This window comes from Hemicordylus capensis, chromosome 4 (genome assembly GCF_027244095.1).
Source record: "Hemicordylus capensis ecotype Gifberg chromosome 4, rHemCap1.1.pri, whole genome shotgun sequence".
NCBI lineage: Eukaryota > Metazoa > Chordata > Lepidosauria > Squamata > Cordylidae > Hemicordylus > Hemicordylus capensis.
In genome coordinates, this window is record NC_069660.1 from 300,076,068 (window position 1) to 300,098,446 (window position 22,379).

Below are 22,379 nucleotides of genomic sequence, written 5' to 3' on the forward strand. Positions count from 1 at the left end.
TTTTCTTCAATATAAAACTTTCTATCTTTAACCCTTTGACTTCTCTGGCCTTCCTGTTCACCAGTTCTGGGAAAATCTGGAGATCTCTCTCAACTGTGGATTTCCTTTTTTTGCTGTGACGTTAAGCTTTAAGATATGCGGCCATTACATTCTCTCATACATTAGGATAGATTGTCAGATTCAAATCAAAAGCCCAGCAGCACATAGTTTAAGAATTATTGTAGGTACCATGTGATAAGGGACTGGGGGAGTGGGTTGGGGAGTTAGTTAATATGTGGCCTCAAAGTATCAGTGGCAAAGGAAGTCCTGTTAATGTAGAAGAATGGTGTTTAAGAGTTCTCAAAAGAAAAGTACTAAGTAATTACTAGCAAAATAAAACACTTTAAAAAGAAAAAGAAAACTCAGTGATGATAGTACAAGAATACATTAGAAAACTGGCTTAAAAACAGGAAAAACACTAGTCATAGCTGGGAATCTGTCAAATCTGAAAAGTCATAAGCATCTCAGAGGCTACATTCGGGTCTTCATGCTAAACTCAATCCAGTTACCAATAATTCAGATGAGCAGCTGTCCTGTTGCTACTTGTTTTACTCGAATAAAGCTAAACTAGCAGACATGAATTTTAAAACACCTATGTAGCCAGCTCAGGAGAGTGATTTTCAAATTTTAACTTAGAGATGGGCTCACTAAGTAGTGTCCTTCTCCTAGGCTCAGAAATGTGGGGTGGGGGTGGGGAATGGGATCATTACCTCTCAAGACTGCTGTGAGAATTACCAAGATAAAAGTTATCTGAACACAGAAAATATGATTGCAACTATATTTTTCTTTAAAAATGCAAATCACTGGGTAGCATCTGTTGGGCTGGGGCAATGTGCACCAGTGCAAGACACCTTCCCCACCACCTCCTCCTTACTAAAGCTCTCCAGGTCTCAGAAAGGTTGTAGTGGACGGTGGGGGGACCTTTGGCAATGATATGGGATGCTACTGGGGAAGGGGAGGGAAATGGAGAGGGAACAGCTAGCAGAGGCATTGCTCTGCTTGCAGGTTCCCAATATTCCCCCCTCCCCCACAGGACAAAGTCACTTCACATTGGAAAGGCTAGCTGCATTTCCAGCTGCTTCTGAACAGCAAACATAGTCTAGAAAGCTAGTCATGTTCTTGTTGCTTCTGGCTAGCAAAAGAAGGAAGAACACAAGTGTTTGACCACTGAGATACATTCTGCACTAAGCAGAGTGATCATCTGCATGCACTTATACAAATCTATGGTGTGGCCACATTTGGAGTACTATGTAGAGTTCTGGTCACCATATCTCAAAAAGGACATTATAGAACTGGAAAAGGTGAAGAAGATGGTAACCAAAATGATCAGGGGCCTAGAACACCTTCCTTATGAGATAAGGCTAAAACACCTGGGGCTTTTTAGTTTAGAAAAAAGACAACTGAGGGGGGAAATGATAGAGGTCTATAAAAGTATGTATGATGTAGAAAAAGTGGATGGAGAGAAAATTTTCTCTCTCTTTCATAACATTAGAATCAGCGCTCATCCCATGAAACTGATCACCAGGAAATTTAGGACCAACAAAAGGAAGCACTTTTTCACACAGCGCAATATATGGAATTCTCTGCCACAGGATGTGGTGACAGCCACCAGCCTGGATGGCTCTAAGAAGGGCTTAGACAAATTCATGCTGGACAAGTCTATCAATGGCTACTAGTCTAAGGGCAATAGGCCATCTCCAGCCTCCAGTGTGGGGAAGCAACAGCACGGGAGAGGGTACATCTTCATCTCTTGTTTGTGGGCTTCCCAGAGGCATCTGGTGGGCCACTGTGTGAAACTGAGTGCTGGACTAGATGGGCCTTGGGCCTGATCCATCAGGGCTGTTCTTATGTAAAGATCTACATGTAGTTGCATGTTCCCTGCCATGTAACAGTTTTGTTTTCAATGAATTATTCAAAATAGTTTTGATCATGCTAGCCCGGTTTCAGGGAAGGCATGATCAAAATTCAGGGAAGCCCAGATATGTAAGACCTTCCAGTTCCAGATTATGGCAAAGCTAGTACCTCCCACCAGGATCAGAGCCTTTCCTGAAATGCTCTTTTGAAAGAGGTTCATCCAGCCTCTCCCCAAAAGCTTTCTGCAGGTATGTCAACCGTTTTTGGTTCAGCTGGACTTTGGGAACGGAGAACTGAAAAATTGCTGCCAAGTTCTACATCATTTTTCTGGGTTTGTTCCTGTTGCTGCTGGGTTTTCATTTTGTATAGTGCTGTATTATTTTATTGGTTTTACATTCATTGTGTAAACAGCTTTTTTATGAATAGCACTGTAGAAATACTTTTAAATAAATGAAACACACAATGTTCCACACAAACAAAATATTATGTTCTGGTAAGAACTAATCTGCCTACTTTCCTTTCACTATAATCTTAATTGATAATTACCATCCTCACATATTTTCCTACTTGAGCCTTAAACGTTCACATGTCCACCAACTTGAGCTGGGGTGGATGACATCATCACAAACGACACCATTTAGGTGTTCCTATACTGAGGTAAACTCACTACAACTGTACCAAATTTGAGTTAAATAGGTTTGGTTGTCCACAAGTTAGCCCACTTGTGCCTCAACCGTTCACATGTCTGCCATCTTGAATCAGGGTGGATAACATCATCACAAACTATGCCCTTGAGCCGTCCCTATAGCTGTACCAAATTTGGCTCAAATTGGTTAAAGAGTCCACAAGTTAGCTCACTTGCGCTTCAAAAGTTCATGTGTCCACCATCTTGAACTGGGGTGGATGACATCATCACAAACTATGCTGTTGAGGTGTCCCTATTCATCCCGACAACTATTGCACATTTGATTCAAATCAGGCAGTTCACAAGTTAGCCCACTTGTGCCTCAAATATTCACATGTCCGCCATCTTGAATTGGGTTAGATAACATCATCACAAACTATGCTGCTGAGGTGTCCACACACACTCTATGCTGGGTGATCTCATAAGTTTACTTTTCTTAAGGAAAGTAGGCTAAAAATAATAAAAAGCAGAAGAACAGAGCTGCAAACCCATAGTTACTGAACAAGTCCTGTAAACCGCTCAGAGTCATACGTTTTGGGCGGTATAGAAATATATATATATATATATATATATATATATATATATATATATATATATGTAAAACATTTTATATCCCGCTCTTCCTCCAAGGAGCCCGGAGCGGTGTACTACATACTTAGGTTTCTCCTCACAAAAACCCTGTGAAATAGGTTATGCTGAGAGAGAAGTGACTGGCCCAGAGTCACCCAGCTAGCAGCATGGCTGAATGGGGATTGGAACTCGGGACTCCCCGGTTCTAGTCCAGCACTCTAGCCACTGCACTACGCTGGCTATGCTGTTAATATGTTAAATAAATAATAAATAAAACTGACAACCAAGTGTAGACCCTGTAACAGCATAACTTTACAGCAGATAAATGCCCTGCTAATAAAATACACTTATATTTTCCCTTAAATGTTAAGGAAGGATATGCCTACATGGATGTCATCCAATAAGTCATTCCATAACTTCGGGGCTATAGAGCTATAAATGCTTTGCAACTTCCCACAGATGTTGTTGCTTCCCACAGTGGAGGAAGGTGGAGTGGGTCCTATTCAAATGACCTTATGTTAATGGGAGGGAAGGAAAAAAATAATGCTCATACATAGGAAACAATCACAATAATGACACTGACCACATAAATCCATTCACATTAACAGCATAAGATATCAGATACATTTCTTGGCTTGCACTCTGCAGCATAACTATGCCCAGAACCCGATGTGACTGACAGGGCAGGGTCTGGGAAATGTGATAAGCTCCGTAGAGCAAAGGAACGTGATGCTTATGAGCGGTACACTGGCCATGGCTTGCCCCTGGCTTAACAAACCTGGTGTTGATGGTCTTTCCAGCATGTTCAGATGATGATAGATAAAAGCTTGGCTATCATGAACAGTATCCATATCAATCTCTTCCTCCTCTTGAGAGTTTGAGAACTGTAATATCAACAAAAACAAAATTACTTGGGGAACACTAATCAATCTGCTTAAATCTGTCTTTCTTCTGATGTAGGAAGAAGTTTTAACACAGGAAATTATGCAAAAGAAATCACACATCCAGCTTTAACCCTTCGTCAATGGCTGGGGTCAAATGATGAAGACAATTCATAAAAGTTCTACAACTCCATGCATTCCTCAACTATGATGAGGTTTAGATTGCCATGTGGTGTTTCAGACCCCTCCCTCCTAAATCTAGTGAAAACCTGATGTGTATACTCTCACAATTAGAGGAGTTAATTCTACCCTATATGCACAACAAAGAAAACTGAAAAACCATACAAATATAAGGTGCTGAGGACAAAATGACCTGACAAAATGCTGTTTAATTTTTAGTTATTCTTTATATCCTTAGATGCTTTAACCAGAACACACTATTTCCATTCAATTTCTTGTGAGAAAGGGACACAGAGAGTGAAAATACAATACTTTGTTGATTTTCATAACAGACAACTTCTACACTTTTCTTAATATAACTGCAAGTGATTTGAGGGCCCAGCATACGCCACAGTTTTACAAGACTACTTTACAAACCTGAATTATTTAAACTTTTCCCCCTCAATTAGAATATTCCTTGTGACCAAGGAAAAGGGGAAATGGAAAAAAAGCAGGAAAAACTGCTTTTTAAAATCACAGCTATTTGCAGAGTTCATGTTGAGTAACACTTACTAATGCTGCTTTTGGGGGGTCATTTTGACCCCAATCGAATCTGCAAATGTTTGCAAGCAACCTGCACCCTCAAACTTCAGCAAATGGTCAGACTTAGTGACACCTCTCAATCAAGGAGATTTAGGTGGCCCCTTTTCTCTGTTTGCAGAATGCTTACCATATTTACCCGAATATAAGATGACTCTGAATTTAAGATGACCCCCTGATTTCTAACATTAAATAACTTGGAAAAAGCCTAGTCTTGGATTCAGATAAACCCAGTGTTGCAAAATGTGCTGAGGCTTGCCTCTGGGCATCTTTGCAATGAACCAGCTCAGAGCAAAACTAACTGAGCTAATAGTTGCACACTATGTACATTCTTTAGGTTCTGTACAGTTTTTCTCAGACTAAGACAAGTTGCATTGTAAAGGCTAGTTGGATTTCCAGCAATGATTATTTCCTGTTGCTTCTGAACAGCAAACAATCTAGAAAGCTAATCATATTCTTGCTGCTTCTGGCTAGCAAAAGTAGGAAGGAAGATGGACAAACAGCATCCTATGGGGGAAAAGGGTAGCATGTGATATAGTTATATAAGAAGAACCTTGCCAGATTAGGTCCAAGGCCTGTCTAATCCAGCATCCTGTTTCCCACAGGGGCCCACCAAATGCCTCTGGGAAGCCTGCAAGCACAAGATACAGGCCCCCTCTCTTGCTGTTGCTCGCCTGCAACTGGTATCCAGAGGCATCCTGCCTCTGAGTCTGGAAGCAGCCTATAGTTATCTAGACTAGCAGCCATTGTTAGACCTGTTCTCCATGAATTTCTCTAAGCCCCACCTAGAGCCACCCAGCTGGCAGTGTTCTCTCTAATCTTTTTCATTTGTGTGCAGAATGAGTTTTGTTCTGGGTGGCAGCATCAAAGCAGAGTGTGTGCACATGCATTCAGAGAGGGCCGTCCTGATTCAACCTGAGCTTGATCTAAAATTAACTGAGTGGACATCAGAAAATGTGTGAGCATGCGCACATGTGCACACCTTAGAGGGACAGTGCCAGCTGGTGACCATCACCACACCCTGTGGCAGAGAATTCCATAGTTTAGCTAAGTGCTGTGTGAAAAAGCACTCTTGAAAATTCTGTAAAATTTGTTGTTTCTGTTACAGGTAATCCCTTTCTCATGACGACTGCACGGTTAAATTTATGTAACTGTTATACTTATAATACATGTATGTTAATGGCATAATGTACTGTTTTATGTTTAAAAAACAATTATGTTTAAAAAAACTCTGGGGCCGCTTAGACCCCACATACCATTTTTGTAGGTTTCACACACTTTAATCTATGGAAGTCTCTGCCAAATCACCAGATTGAATTGTTTTAAAAGGGGCTCAGACAAGTTTATGGAGGACAGGTTTATCAACGGCTACTAGTCTCAATGGCTATAGGTATTATTGATCCCAATGACTTCTTTGCAACTATGTTGTTTTATTGAAAAAAGAAAGTTTTCAATAACTTTTTTAAAAAAATTGCAAATGGTATCATACTTGACACTATCTCCCAGTGTTTTACTTTTTTGGCTTTTCGGGTACATCTGACTAAAAACTAGACTGATACAGTAAATCTTGCTATTGACCAAGAGTGAACAGCCTGATCCCACACAGAGTTAGAAATCCGTAAGCCCACTGAAATCAGTGGGCTTAAGTATGCTTTACTCTGTATGGGATCAGGCTACACAGGGATATAAAGTTTACTCTCATTGATGTCTCCAGGGTGATCTACAGCAACTATAAAAACAACAGATAAACAACAGAAAACTACTACTTGATAACTCTGCCTCCTAGCAGGGTAAAAACCCAAGAGGGACAGTTCTGAAGATATGGCCGTTACAACACTAAAACAAACACAGCAGACAATGGACAGTTGGAGGTGGGGTGCTCAGCTTCAGCCCCTGGCACAGCCAAGAGGAAGCTAGATTAGAATCTAAGCAGAGCAACATCAAGCATCATGGAATTACTTTGTTCCTTCTCTGCTGCATCCTCAGTGCACGTGCCAAAAAGGGTGTGGACTCTCATCAACTGGGCCCAGGACTGGACCGGAGATAGGGTCAGAGGCTTGGGGCTCATTCTGACTCAGGGCCACTCCTGAGAAAATGACTACCTCAGGCAGGCAGCCTCTCCAGTCATGCAAAGTTGACCATTTCATTAGGGTGGTATAGAAATGTAATACATAAATACATAAATGTACTCACTCTTATTTTGAGTTTGACTTTACTGTCTTCATTCTTCTCAAGTATCTGTCCCGGTTCCAGCGGTGACCCAAGCGGTGTGTCGGCCTTTCTCTTCAACCCTTGCTGAAGAGCAAGGGGAATGGCTGCCGTTTCCTTAACAAGATGATCCTCCTCCTAAAGAAGCAATTAAAAACCTGAAATTTAAAATAGTTTCATCTAAGAAAATCCAAAACACTGTCAAGATTAACAACAGTCTAGTGACAGCATCTTAAACAGCCACTTTGAGACGTCAAGGCAATTCTTATGGGACGCCTTGTAATTTCAGCAACAGAGTTCCAAATACGCTGAAGCAGAACCTACAAGAGAACGAGTGACATTGTCCTTGTTAGAATCACAGAGTGCTAGAGCTGCAAGGGTCCTCAGAGGTCTTAAGAGTCCAACCCCCGGCTCAGTGCAGGAAACTGCTACTGCCTTCCTGAAAGATGGCCATCCAGCCTCTGTTTGAGCACCTCCAGCAAGAGAGCTCACCACTGCATAAGGCAGATTGTTCCACTGACAAACAGCTCTTATGGTTAGGAAGGTTTTGCCTAATGTATAGCCTAAGCCTGATTCCTTGTAATTTCAACCCACTGGTTCTAGTGCTGCACTCAGGAGTTATAAAGAACAAGTCTCCTCCTCTTATTAAATACAATGCAAAAAGTTATCACTCTGTAAATAGGCCATACAGCCAATATATTCCTAAATAATATTTGACAATCTAGATAAAACTGACATTCTAGATGCAGATTTGGGATACTGGATCCCTGTCTGTCTGAGTAAGCATTAGGACTATAGGGGGGGGGGAAGGATAATACTATACTTCACAATGAAACAATCTTTGCAGCTGAAATCAAGACAACTTGTTTTATAGATTCAGATACGAAGAAGGGTCTTATACCACTCAGTGTGGAACAGCTTTTAATATAACCCTTTTTGAGAAACATATGTTAATTAGCAAAAAAGAAAGAAAGCCCTATCAAACTTAGATGTAAAGACTACTATTTCAGAATGACCTACAGCATTCACTTATGGGGTAAAACTTGATATTTAGACCCATAATGGTAAAATCTGTGCCTATTGATGATTTTCCTCAAGCATGAATATTACATGGATAAAATTACACTTTTTGAGGACCATGAATGAGAAACAGTGACTACTATTTGGTAAATATAAGAGCAGGGAGAGAATGACATAAAGGATGCAAAACTCAGTGTGCAAGTGGAACAGATTTATGGGTGGCTCTGCAAATGGCAGAAGAGGTGGCAAGGTTTGCAGAATGAGATAAGGACAAAGAGCAAGGCCTGTAAATGAAGGCCAGTCCAATCGTGGTAAAGTTTGCTATGCTGAGTTCTAGTGAGAACAAGGAACTGCTTACAGTGCTCTGGAAGCCAACTATTTGACCCAGATTGTTCAGATTGTTAGCTGGTTCCGGACCACTTGCCCCTGACTCGGGGATGATGGTAGGATTCAGCACAGCTTTCTTTTCTTTTAGGTTGAGGACCAACCCTAGTTCTGGCAGTGGCAAACAGGAGGGCCTGCTGAGGCCAAAGAGCGTGAAGTACAGGTCAACGGCACCACACCGCAGCCTCCAGTCGTGGGATGTACCTGCAAAGCAAGGGGAGAACAAAAGTTCTCAGTCATCATCACACACTGTCACACGGTGTACTTTAAATGCCACTTCTGTTGCAAGCTGTCATCAGGGCTGCGCACGGAATATGTCGCAATTCTGCAATAATAGAAAGAGTAGTGTCTTGAGAATCTCATTTCTCATCTCTCTTTCTTAGCAAGTTTCTAGCTCTTAGGGCTGAAGATAGGCCTGAAAAAGTGTGAGTGAGCAAAGCATGGTGAGATCTTTGCAGTGTTCACTCTAGATTTCCAGTGGTTGGGGGCGGCATTCCTTGTAATTTTTTCATCTGTGCACGGAATGAGTTTTGTCCTGGGTGGCAGTATCAAGGCAATACATGCACATGTGAATTCAGAAAGGGGCCTTCCTGGTTCAAACCAAGTGGGATCTAAAACTAACTGAGCGGATATCAAAATGCTTGTGTGCATGTGCACGCCTTGGAGGGAACACTGGTTGTGGGCATGCTTCAATATCCTGCATGTTGCCACTCTTCATGACTAGCAAAATCAGAATTATGTAACAATTATATTTCCCATTAAAATCTGCATAATTTGCAGGTTACAGAATTCACCTTTTCTCAGAACTGGGATTACCCTGATGTATAATTTTAATTGCTTTTACCACAGAGTATACATTGAAGCCACTTAAAAAACAAACCAACCCACAATTATATGTAATTCTATGCTTACACACATATTAGATAAACTTCTTGACATCAGATAGTTTATTGGAATGCATTATCTGTTATCTCAATCCCTTGAGTAATCCATTTACTGTAATCAGAGTCAGTTTGTTTAGTTTCCATATCCCATAATTTCACATATCACACTCTTAAATTAGCAATCTCTTTTTGCTTTCAGTATTTACTATATGGTATTTTGGCCCTATAACCTGTAGTTCTTTGACGTGGTCTCTGTCTTTTACTCTAATGAGTGCATAACAAGCTGGCACCCAAGGAGGAGGGAAGAACAGAAACAAATATCATCTGCCAGAAAGGTTTATTTCAGAAACAAGTACATCAACTGAAAACTGATTGCAGGACACTCCTGCCAAATACAGCATCATTCCGTGCCCTTGCATCAATAGCATAATGATGGGTAAACGAGTGGGGTGAAGCCCAGGTAGCTGCCTGACATATAGCGTCCAATGGGACTGCACGATCAAAGGCCACAGAGGCTGCCACCAATCTAACTGAGTGTGCCTTAAGGGTTGCAAGCAACTGCTTGTGAGCCAGTTGATAACAAACTTCAATTGTGGAAATAATCCACCTAGACATGGACTGGGCTGAAACCTGGAGACTTTTACGCGGCCCATCGTACAGAATGAACAAGGAAGGAGTTTTCCTCCATTCAGCAGACCTCTAGACATAGAAGGATAATGCCCTCCGACAGTCCTGCATCCGAGGAAGGATTCGGAAAAAACACTGGCAAAGTAAGCAGGGACAAACAGTGAAACACAGAAACCACTTTGGGCAGAAATTGGACATCTAGTCTGAGTACGACCTTGTCCTTATGAAATTGAAGTTATGGTTGGTCCACCCTCAGGGCCCGTGACTCACTTAGCCTCCCTGGTGGAGGTAATGGCCACCAAAAAGGCAACCTTCCAGGTCAGGAGACGGGGATCAATTGAAGCCAAAGGTTCAAATGGCATAGCAGACCAGCCAACACCACCAACAGATCCCAGGTGGGTGACATGACAGGATCGTCTGGGAACATGTCTGTCAAACCTTTCAGAAAACTTTTTACCACCAGGTCTTTAAACCATGAAGTCTGTTTAATGGGGGAATACATGACAATGGCCGCCAAATATACCTTAAGGGATGAAAGCTTTAAACCAGACTCTTTAAGGGACAACAGATAATTACATATATTGTGTACAGATGGATTAAACACATCAAACTCATGCAGTAAAGCAAAGGAACAGAAACGAGTCCACATGTGATCATATGACTTCTGTCTGGAATGCTTTCTGGGCAGCAACCAAAACTTCCTTAAGTCTCAACGGGAAGTCGGCAGGACCTTCCATGCCATCAGATGGAGGGACCGAATATCCGGGTGGAGCACCTGTCCCTTCTCCTGAGACAACAGGTCTGGAAGGGTGATTAGGTGTCTCCAGTCCACCACCAAGCACCTCAGGGCCGGAAACCAAAGCCTCCTGGGCCACCACGGGGCTATTAGGATTGCCCTGGCCTGATCCACCCTCAGTTTGCGCAGTACCCTCGGAATGAGGGGAAACTGGAAACACATACAGAAGAGGGCCCATCCAAGACAGGATGAAGGCATTGCCTAGAGAGAGTTCGCCTCCCCTGGAGCAATAGAGGGCACATTGTGCATTGTCTCGGGAAGCAAACAGGTCCAGAGTTGGGACTCCTCAATTTACAAATATGTCCCTGAGAACACCTTGGTGCAATGCCCATTTGTGGGAGACCACTGTCAGTCTGCTCAGTGTCCAATTGGACATTCAGGGAATGTTGTATATGAACTGCCTGAGGCGGTATGGCATGTGCCATGCACCAATGTGAAAGGTCCAGAGACAGAAACAGAAGGCTCCTTGGGGATGGTCTTGTGGGAGCCAGCCTGATTTGTCCCCTGAGCTAAGCAGGGTCCACCCTGGTTGAATATGAATGGCAGACCAGAGGTGTGAGCACCGGAAGAGATTCCCCTCAGGGGATGGAGCCACTCTGGGATGAGCAGAAGGTTCCAAGTGCCCTCCCTGGCTTCTCCAAGATAGGGCTGAGCGAAATTCCTGCCTGCAACCTTGGAGAAGCCGCTGCCAGTCTGTGAAGACAATACTGAGCTAGATAGACCAATGGTCTGACTCAGTATATGGCAGTTTCCTATGTTCCTATGATGTGCCACCTTGTCGATTGACATAGGCTTTTGCAGTCGTATTATCTGTTTGTACTGTCACTGAGTAACCCCCAATCATGGGTAGGAAGCCTTTGAAAGCATTGAAAATGGCCAACAGCTCCAAATAATTGTTGTGTTTAATCCTCTCCTTGGGGGACCAATGTCCACTTAGACGAAAGTCTTCCAGGTGTGCCCCCAAACTGAGCTCTGAGGCGTCTGTTGTGACCACCCATCGGGATCGAGGGGCCTGAAAGGGAGCACCAACAATCAGGTCCTGAAACTTCGTCCACCACTCCGCCACTGCCCATACCCATCGAGGGGGTGTTCACTCTAGATGGCCTGGATCCAGAAGAAGATTGAATACATCTAAAAACCATCTCTGAAAGATGCGCATTCGAAGACGCGCTTGAGGCAGCACGTATGTAATATCTGCCATATGACCCAACAGGCACTGCACTAAGCGCATAGTCTGTGAGCCTCCGGCTAAGAAAGCGGTTGCCAGCTTCTGGAGAGTATCTATGTGGCCTATCGGAAGGAAGACCTTTTCCAAGGTCATATTGAATATCAGCCCAATGAACTGAATCCAGCGGGTCGGTTCCATCTGAGATTTTTTAAAATTTATTTGGAAACCCAGATCCCGCAGAGTATCTACTACAATCTCGAGGGCATCTAGGACCGCTTGCCTGGTGCTCACCAAGATGAACCTGCAACCCTCACTCTTGGAGGAAGGCCACCACTGGGGCCAGACATTTCATAAAAACTCTCGGTGCCGTCATGAGGCCGAATGGCAAGGCCTTGAATTTATAGGGGACTCCCCCCCCCCAATCTGAAACCGCAGGAAGCGTCAATGCTGGGGGGGTATCAAGATGTGGTAATATGCATCTTTTAAGTCCAGGGAAACCATCCACGTGTTCTTTTTCAGGATGGTCATAATGGTCGGTACTGACAGCATTCAGAACCTTTTGTAGACCAAATGTTTGTTCAGGGCCCTAAGGTCCAGTATAGGATGCTGACCGCCGTCCTGTTTTGATACAAGAAAATACCGGGAATAGAACCCAGGGCTGTCAGGATTGGCAACCTTCTCGATCACATCCTTTGACAGGAGAGCAGCGACCTCCTGGTCCAACTATGGGGTGCACAGAGTCACCACAACCCTGGACACCGGTTGTGTCTTGCAAAATTTCCAAGGCATAGCCCAAACATATGATTGTAAGAACCCACTGGTCCATAGTCATTTTGTCCCAAATTGCTGAGAAAGGGGCCAGGCGAGTCCTGAAGCGCCCCAAGTTATTGCTTCTTTGGGAAGGTATTTGGGAGCTGTTTCTGAAAGGCCGGCTTACTGGGCTGGATGCCTGTCTTGTAACTGGACTGGAACTTGTCACGAAAGGACTGTTCTGAAGGCAACTGTTGCTGGGAAGTCGCCTTCTGCAGTTGATAAGGCGACCACTTGGCAGTTTTCTGGGGGTTTGGCTAGAGAATGGGCCTCTTCCTCCTCCAATGAAGCATACCCCGGTTCATCCGTTACCACCGAAAGTTCTCTACTCGACCTAGCCTGGTCGTGGGCCAAGTCCAACGATTCCTCAGCCAAAGGTAAGCTAGGTCATGCCGACACCGATGACTTCTGTATGGGACAATCCGAGGTCACTTTAGTCTTTTTGGCCACAGGGGCCTCTGACAAAGAAACCTCCTCTGTCTTCTTTTTCTTGGGTATAGGAGTGAGGTGTCCACCCGCTGGCAAGTCACAATGCAACTTCAGCTTCTTTTTTATCTTCAGTACCGATCCCAAGGGATTCAGGGAGGACTTTGGTACCACAGGCACCAGACACTTAGGGATATCTTCCGAGCGCACCAGCTCACTCGAAGCCGTCGAAGGCTGAGTGGCAGAGGATGCCAAAACCGGTACCGGGTTTTCGGCCTCCACAGGAACAAATACTGCACGCTCCGATTGTACCAATGAAGCCATTTTTACGGACCACTTCAACGATAAGGCTTCCGAGGAATAGAGAGCCAGATCCCACAGGGCTGCGCACAGGTGAGAAGCCCTATTTTTGTGAGCCTGCTTCATAAACTTCTGACAGTGGACAGGTCTCGACAATGTGGGATTCTCCCAGGCACAAGAGACACTGGGTATGAGTATCGGGGAAAGGGATCTTAGATCTGCAGCAGATACATTTTTTAAAGTTCATCGTGCCCAGCATAAACACCGCTGGCTGGCCGCCACGCTCTGTCCCAGCCGGGATCGGAGCTCCAAGGAAGGGAAACCCCCCGCAAAAAAACAAAATGCCAAGGAAGAACCACTACTATGTGAAATAAGTAAAGAAAGAAAATGGGGGAAAAATTAAAGAAGCAGGGAGAAAACAAAAACTCGTTGCCAAGCTGCAGACTCCACGAAGCTGAAGCACCGATGTCGAAAGACTGAGGGGATGAGGAGTGGCACAGCCGCATATAGCAGCTGGGGGTGGGGTTTCCACGCGAAGCAGGCGAATTGAGCTTGTTAGGTTCCAACAAATTCTCTGCGCAGGCGCATAGCCCATTAGTATAAAAGACAGAGACCACATCGAAGAATCATGGGATCTGATTATTCTGACTTTAGAGACTTTCCCTTCTATAAGAGTGTCAACAAGAACATTTACATGTCCAACTATAAATTTTCATTCAATAACATACTAATTGCACATAAGATCTGTTGCCAATATATCTTAGCTTCCTCACACTCTCACCAGCAATGAACCAGAATTCCCTTAACCCTTCCACTTCCAGTACTGACCTGAATACTCTGAGTTAATTTTCGCCAATTTGCCTAATGTAAAGACAATTTAACCAACATTTTAAGACAGCGTAGAAGCTAGCCCTTACTCTCCTAAATATTATTTATTTATTTAAAATATTTATACCCCACCCCTCCAGAGCACTACTGCTTGGGGCGGCTCACAACAATAAGACAGACACAAGATACAATAAAAATAATAAAATTAACAGCCACAGGAGACGCTACAGTATCCAAACATAATGGTACACATTCTGCTAGTACTTAGAACAATGTTATAATTTCCACTTTATTTCAAAATTCAACAATTACAAATTAAAAGGAATCACCATCTTGTCTTCCACTTAAACAAGCTTGAGTTTAAAAACTAGGTCATCTCCCCAATAAGGGAATTGTACAGGACGAAATGACACAAATTTATATCTGGGCCTACAGCAGAATGCAGTACAGTTTCTATCAAGGGAGAAAAAAAGGCAGCTCGGGAGAGGAATGAGCTTAGAAATATTATTAGCAACAGCCCATGCCTTGCCAAGCTCTAGTTTAAGCCAATCATACATGTTTTGTAGTACAAATGCCCATCCGTAATTCTGAAGTTGTTAAATAAAACTGGATCAAACTGCAGTTTCACCACCTGGCCTTTCTACCTCATATTGCCTCTTACGGAATGCTTCATGTGTCATCCTGATAACATGATATTTTTTCCAGGGCTCTTGGGTTCCGTAAAACAGAGGGATAATGTTTGCCACCAAAAGACCCCAAATTCTCTTTTTGCAGCCCCAAGGCTCTAGTTAGAACAACGAGAAACCCAACAATTAGTGCTGACCTTGGACCTTATTACTGACCTTTCCAGTCCTAAAGCTGTCCCCAAATGCAGGTTAAAATTCCTCCAAGTTTTTGGTTTTTGTTTTTAAACTTGCAATGTGGGGTCAGGAAGAGACTGCGCTGAAGGTCACAAGAGTCGGTGCAAAGCCTATGCAAGCACATAACAGCTCTCTAAGCTTGGAGCCTCTTCCTGACATGCCATACGGTGGGGTTTAAGGCCTTCAAATCCTACAGTCAGTACACTGCAGCAGTCCCATTGGAACCAAAATGAGTGACAGAGCAGGGAACCTAGCAAGTCTCCAAATCCAATGTTACCACTAAGTTTGAGAAATGCTTTAGTTCTCTACACAGGTTATCTTTAATTACAATGATTTTTTTTAATCTTGTTTGATTGGGAACTTGAGCTATTTATTGTATGTGTGTGTGTGTGTGTGTGTGTGTGTGTGTGTGTGTGTGTGTGTGTATATATATATATATATATATATATATATATATATATATATATATGGATTTAGCAGAACCAAGACTTTGGGGGTGGGGCTTTGGGCAGGACCCCTGCAACGTTCCCCCCATTCACTCACACCTAATGGGAAATCCATGAAGCAGCCTGCCATGCAGCCTCCCTCCTCCCTCCAGCTGCTGCCACTTGATATCCACCACAGCTCCCCCTCACTACTTACCGGAGCCTCCAGTTCCATATCTGCAGCCGGGCCACCATGGGGAGTGGCAGCAGTGGAACTGGAAGCCAAGAGTGAGCTGTCAGGTGGCAAGAACAACAGCTGCAGCAAAGCAGGGCTGGCTTGGGCCTCATTCTTGCACCCCCACCCCCATGCTGCCCTGAGTGCGCTTGCCTGAGACCTGTGTGCTGAAATGTAGCTGGGCTATCTGTAGCCTGAGGTTATCTTCCCTGCTCCTTTTGGCTTCCTCCAGTGCCACACAAACAAATGGCAATAGCCATTAACAGAGAAAAGAATGGCCGGTGGCCTGCACAATTAATTCACTGAGCCCCTGGTGGCGCAGTGGTAAAAAACTGCTGCCCTGTAACCAGAAGGTTACAAGTTCGATCCTGACCAGGGGCTCAAGGTTGACTCAGCCTTCCATCCTTCCGAGGTCGGTAAAATGAGTACCCAGAATGTTGGGGGCAATATGCTAAAATCATTGTAAACTGCTTAAAGAGCTCCGGCTATAGAGCGGTATATAAATGTAAGTGCTATTGCTATTGCTATTGCAAAGGCCTCCAAATCGAAAACCAGATGTCAAAGAAAAGGATTCTAAGCGATTCCCTGACATGTTCGTTTTCTATGTGCAAGGATTGTTCTTGTACAGAGGCACATTCAGCTGTGTGAGCTGCAACCTGCAGCCTGCGTTGATGCAGCCCAGACACAGATCGATAAGAACTGTTCTTGCCAACTTAGCAAGAATTCACCCCTCTTCTCTACTGGTTGTTTAGCCACTAACTCAGTGCCTAGTGGGAGCAGCCGAGATGCGTTTGCTGTTGCTTTTGCCCTCTCAGCAATCACCTTTCATTGCTTAGTGGGCACTGGCAGCCACTCTGGCTGGCTCTCAGCAATAGTTACAGAGGAGGAGGGCTGGCTTTGCTGGAGAAGTGGCTGATGGAGACTGCATGGGGTAGAGCTGACACATTTAACTCAGCTGGTTACAGGCAGGGCTGGGGGATTCCTGGTAAGGCTGATGTTCCTCTACAGCCCAAGGTTGACAAACGGCATGAAGTGGGGCCAGATCCATTAAAGTGGTAATTCTCTTATATTAAGCAGGGGGAGAGAAACTGTCTCTATTCAGCCCTTTACAGCTACAGTGGCTATTGCTGGTGTCTACCTTGTGCTTCTTTTTGGATTGTGAGCCCTTGGGGATAGGGCGCCATCTTTATCTGTTCTCTGAACCGCTTTGAGAGCTTTTGTTGAAAAGCAGTATATAAATATTTGTAGCAGTAGGTTTACTGTGTGGGAAGCTGAAGTGAGCATATTTTGGCACATCTGAAAATAGGCTCACTGAGGGCCAAACTACATGCTGCCACATGTTTAAAATTGATTTGCTTGTTTCTTTAAAACTAAATAGTGGCTGGACTAGAGCAGTGGTATGTGGGGAGTGGAGATGAAACTATATCTCCCCACTGTGGTCTCTCGGTCCAGACTGAGGGCCATCCATGGCAATTTGCCACAGGGGGGAAAAAACAAACCCTGGAACTAATCTTGCTGTAATTTAGTTTTAAAAATACAAACACATCAGCCATAAGTACGTGCTTAACACAATGTGTAGTTTGACCCCAGGTGGACAGTTCCCAGATGGGAAAGACTGGTAAGTAGTAAACAAGGTAAAAGGCATGTGTCTCAAACAAAAAACTTTGCAAAGAGGAAAACTACAAGGCAGACCTGTGTGGCACAACTGTCACGAGAGCCTGCAGCATATGATACTGTATGGCTGTCTGGGGAGGCGAAGGCTCCACGGCTCAATAAGGCTGGACAGAATCGCTGGGAAAACACAATGAGACGGAGGCTCAACTGTTCTTGTCATACAGAGTCAAAGAGGTCTTCAAGGAGATAAGGAACGAGCGATTGCTTTCTCTCTCTTTCCCAGACACTTAAGTCATTAAATATACATTGGTTTCCAGAGCAGGCAGAAAAGCAAACCTTTTTCTGAAGCACTGATTTGTGCATTTGCAGGAGAAATCACAGCAACATAAGCACTGTAATGTTGATTTCTCTAACTGATTAGGAAGTATCTTGACTGCTATTGAAGCAGACATTTAAATATTTCAAAAATTACAGGTCACACCTAGATTGACATTCCACAAAACGCAGAGTCTGCACAACTGTCACCTCCTCCCCAGGCGGCCCCTTGAACTTCCCGAAAAGCTCCTACAAAAGATCAAGTGACCCTCATCAATATTGTGGGTGCAGCAGAGAGGGGGAGAGAGCTGGAGAGAAATGCCTTCTCTGCTAGTGGAGCTGCACCTGTTTTCTGGCCTCCTTCCCTGTCCCTGCAGCCACCCATGCTGCAGCCTATGGCACTGCTGAGGGTCCCTCCCCACAAGGGCTTATCAGAAAACTCAGAGGGCTGCCTCAAGCAGAGGGGTGTGAAGATTCTGCGCTCTGCTGACATTGCTCTGTATGTGAGCCTACGTTTACATAACTTGTTTTTAATTATTTGGAATTCACTAACTTTCCCTTCTTAGATACTGGCACTTCAGATCCCCCACACACTAGCAACAGAAACCTTAAAAATGTGTCCCCCAAAATGGGCTTTTAAGCATTAAAAAGTTACGAAGCATAACATCTGGGAGGGAGGGAGGGAGAGTGTTGGCCCTCTAACAAATAATCTTACTGGCAGTTGGGGAATTTTAAATTGCTCATTACGGAAAGTAAAATCCTGGCAAAAGTTCTGTGTGATTCACAGAGATGTATGCTGTTAATGCACCAAAAATCAAGAACATCTCTATTATTGTCACAATAAGGTCAATGATTTAAAGATGAATTCTGTGCACTCAATTCTTTTGAGGGGAAAAAGAAAGGAACACAAACTCTCTGGTGGCAAGAGCTCATTTGTTTACTTCCTGAGTTTGACATCTGCTAAACCTTTCCAAAACGTTAACTGAAGTGGGTCCCCCCAACATTGCTTGGGCCCCTGAAGAACAGCTGTAAACTTCCAAACACTAAAAATAATGATGCGGAGAGAGCACACAGCCTGTAACATCTCCTAGAAGAACAGATATAAATGTTTGTATGTAATCACTGTTAGGAACATGCCAGATTTTGAAGACCAGTTTATATGTATTGAATAAGCTTGGTCTGCTACGGGAAAGCAGATGAATTCTACTGGCACAGTAATGCCAGTAGAGTTAAATCGAGAAGGTGCCTCAACACTCTACCATTAAAAGCCCTGAACACTGTATTAGTCATAAACGCTAGCACAGCTGTCCAATCTACTTGAAATGTTTGTAGCCATAACTGTATTTACCTGAATAGAAGACAACTCTGAATTTAAGACAACTCACTTATAAATACAGATTCAATACAGGTTCTACCTGTATTTACCCAAAAGGCACAGGACCCTGAATTTAAGACAACCCACCAATTTCTAAATCAAAGAACTATGAAAATAACCTAGTCTTGGATTCAGGTAAATATGGTAATTAGTGACAAGTGACACCACCCTTCCAAATTTGGTACAGATCTGATACAAAATGGCTGAGATGTTGCAGTTTAAAAAGTGACCCTTACACTCTATAAAACAACTGTAGGCTACAATTTTGGGTCATCAGATAACATAGCTTATACATTTTTCAAATCTCTCTCTAAATGTTTTTAAAATTTAAGTACTGTGCAGGAGAACCTCAATATTTGTTGAGGTTCTGTTCCACACTACAATGGTGGATACAGAAACCGCAAATATCAAGTCATTGGGGCAATGTGGAATTGGGGGTTAGAAACCGCAAATATCAAGTCATTGGGGCAATGGGGAATTGGGGGTTAGGTTCCTGGGTGCTGGAACACCTTGTTAAAACCTTGCATAAATCACTGTCCCCTGCCCCTTTAAAAATGGAGCAATGTTGAGGCCCCAAAATACAAAATGGTGGCCAGAAATGACCAATATTTTAAGCCTACTTTCCAGTAGACTTATGAGAGCACCCAGTATTCCGTGTGTGTGGATGTGTGTCCCTATCAACTTCACAATGCCTGGACCAATATGTCATCCACCCTGATTCAAGTCAGCAGATGGGCAAACGTTTGAGGCACAGGTGGGCTAACTTGTGGACTGCCTAACCAGCGTGTTCTCTAATTTTTTTCATCTGTGTGTAGAATGAGTTTTGTTCTGGGTGGCAGTATCAAGGCAGTGTATGCACACATGTATTCAGAATGAGGCCTTTCTGATTCAAACTGAGTGGGTTCTAAAATTAACTGAGCGGACATTAAAAAAACCATGATCCCGTGCACACCTTAGAAGGAACACTGCACCTAACCAATTTGAACCAAATTTTCTACAGCTGTAACTACACTTAAGGACACCTCAATGGCATAGTTTGTGATGATGTCATCCACCCCAATTCAAGATGGCGGATGCATAAACCTTTGAGGCACAAGTGGGCTAACTTGTGGACCGTCTAACCCAGGTATCCCCAAACTGTGGCCCTCCAGATATTGCTGAATTACAACTCCCAGCATCCCTAGAAACAATTTTTTGTGGCTGGGTATGCTGGGAGTTGTAGTTCAGCAACATCTGGAGGGCCGCAGTTGGGGAGGCCTGGTCTAACCAATTTGAACCAAATTTGGTACAGTTGTAGTGAGTGACACACAGGGACATCTCAACGGCATGGTTTGGGATGATGTCATCCTGCCCAATTCAAGATGGCAGACACATAAATGTTTGAGATGCAAGTGGGCTAACTAGTGAACTGCTTAACCAATCTGTACCAAATTTAGTCCAGTTGTAAAAATAGTGAAAGGAAAGTAGGCAGTTGAACTAAACTTGTTTGTTCTAGCTAGGAGTATGCCCACTCTTCTGCTGCTTAATAATTAACTAATGCCTAAGTTGAGCAGAATGCATAAGTGTTCTGAGATCAAGACATGCTTACTCATTCATCACATAACACAGTGATCTTCACTATTTTTCAAGCTGCAGCCACTTTGGCAAAACAAAAAACAAAACAAAACAAAAAACCAAAAAACAAACAACAAACCAAAAACTAACCCTGAAGTTTGAGAGCCATTTCCCACTGTGCTGACTTCAGTGCAGAGCTGCACTTTTCTCAGTGCTGGGAGGGCCTTTTAGGAGAGACGGAGACCTGTCTTAAGAGTTCAGTGGGGAAGGGCCACATTTCCCAGCACTCTGGGTTCGCCTTCCAAGATGGTGCAGGGGCTCAAGACAGCTCCGTTTCCCTTAAAAGAGCCCCACGGGTACTGGGCAAACAGCACTGCATGGTGGGAAGGAACGGTCACCGTTCTTCTGTGCAGATTATTCCACTTGGGCCAAAGCTGCGCAGAAGCCCAACAAACAGTTAGGCAGGGACCCACATACGGATTGATTGGAGCTGCCACTGGCTCCCAGGCCTTTCAATGAAGAACACTGACATAAAGGCAAACACAGCAAACAGTAATACAGCATTACTTCTATTAACAGCACACTCAGCATCCAGATCTGACCAAAAGACAACTCTCTTTGCTGGGAACGTTTTAGGAGTGAATGAAAATTGAAAGAATGTCCAATTGCAAGCATTAGAAATGAAGGCAGCAATCTTATGCACATTTCCTTGGGAGTAAGCCAAGGTAGGTTTGAAAGTACATGAAGGCAAACCTTGTTGAAGCTAAGCAAGTCTGGATTTGGCCAGAGTCTCGACGGGAGGCTGCTCGGGAACTCTATGTACAATGCCTTGACTTCCAAGGAAGAAAGACAGGATAGAAATGTAATGAAGTAAAATAAGTAAGCCCTATTGACCTGAATAGGACCTCCTTCCAAGTAAACATGCATAGGAACAGGCTGTTGGCATGTTAACAAGGCAGCTTCTTAAAAACAGTAAAAAGAGGCTTAACCTGAATTCATAAGTTTCCAGAGCTGATCCACTAGAGCTTCGTTGCACAAAGGAGATTCCATGTTCTTGGTAAATGGTGGGTTCTTTGTCAACATGTTCAATATCTTATGTCTAAAAGACGACAAGAGGCACCTTTCAGTCCATACAAATATGACTGTTCAGTTTCTAGATTTTGCATTTTCTTCAACTTTTCTTTTTGTTGTTTTTTTGCTGCACAGTTTTATATTAGGATTATAGGGGCTGTGTAAAGTCAAATCTGTCCCCTGAGCCCCACAGCATCTTAGGAAATCAAGGTTAGTGTAGTTACACAGGGTTCTAAAAATATATATCAAAAAGTCCTGGGGGCAGTAATGGTCAGTGGAAAGAACAAGAAATGAAATCAAGAAGGGAAAGACTGAAAAGAGGCTGCAGTGTTCAAACGTTGTCATTATCCAGGTCACCAGGGGTGCAAACTCACACTGGCAAACCCTCTAACTGAAAACCAACAGGCAGAACATTCAACGACAAATGTATCATTTATAAGCTTTGTCCCCCCAGCTACAGACTAGAAACCAATTTGCATTTTCTTTGGTCTCCAAATATAATGGTATCCACTCTCCTCTAAACACACTGGGACTAGTGTGGATTCCCTCCCCACAAATGAGAATTTTTTTTAAAGATTCTCCATCTATGGCCAAGCTTTCAATATGTGGGAGAAAGACCTCCTTTTAGGAGGTGTTGCTAGGAAAAGCACAAGACCCTCCTCTAAACATTCACTACTCTTAATGTTATGCC

At 43.6% G+C, this 22,379-nt stretch overlaps 1 protein-coding gene across 11 annotated transcripts in view; it reads right to left on the bottom strand.

The window, feature by feature from the left end:
* The window catches only part of TAF2 (TATA-box binding protein associated factor 2), a 112,909-nt gene that overhangs the window by 16,921 nt on the left and 73,609 nt on the right, over nucleotides 1–22,379 (bottom strand). For 7 of the 11 annotated variants that reach the window (XR_008305798.1, XM_053244108.1, XM_053244106.1 and 4 more), the window contains 4 exons: nucleotides 21,607–21,716; nucleotides 8,375–8,604; nucleotides 6,982–7,134; nucleotides 3,927–4,032 (listed from right to left, as the gene is read on the bottom strand). Coding sequence is in view for 8 of the 11 variants with exons in the window: in XM_053244108.1 (XP_053100083.1) it covers nucleotides 3,927–4,032; nucleotides 6,982–7,134; nucleotides 8,375–8,604; nucleotides 21,607–21,716 (599 nt within the window). In the remaining 3 variants the exon portion in view is untranslated. Of the gene's footprint in view, nucleotides 1–3,926; nucleotides 4,033–6,981; nucleotides 7,135–8,374; nucleotides 8,726–21,370; nucleotides 21,451–21,606; nucleotides 21,717–22,379 lie in introns of those variants that run through there. The other 4 variants (XR_008305799.1, XR_008305800.1, XM_053244113.1 and 1 more) reach the window with 4 other exon arrangements.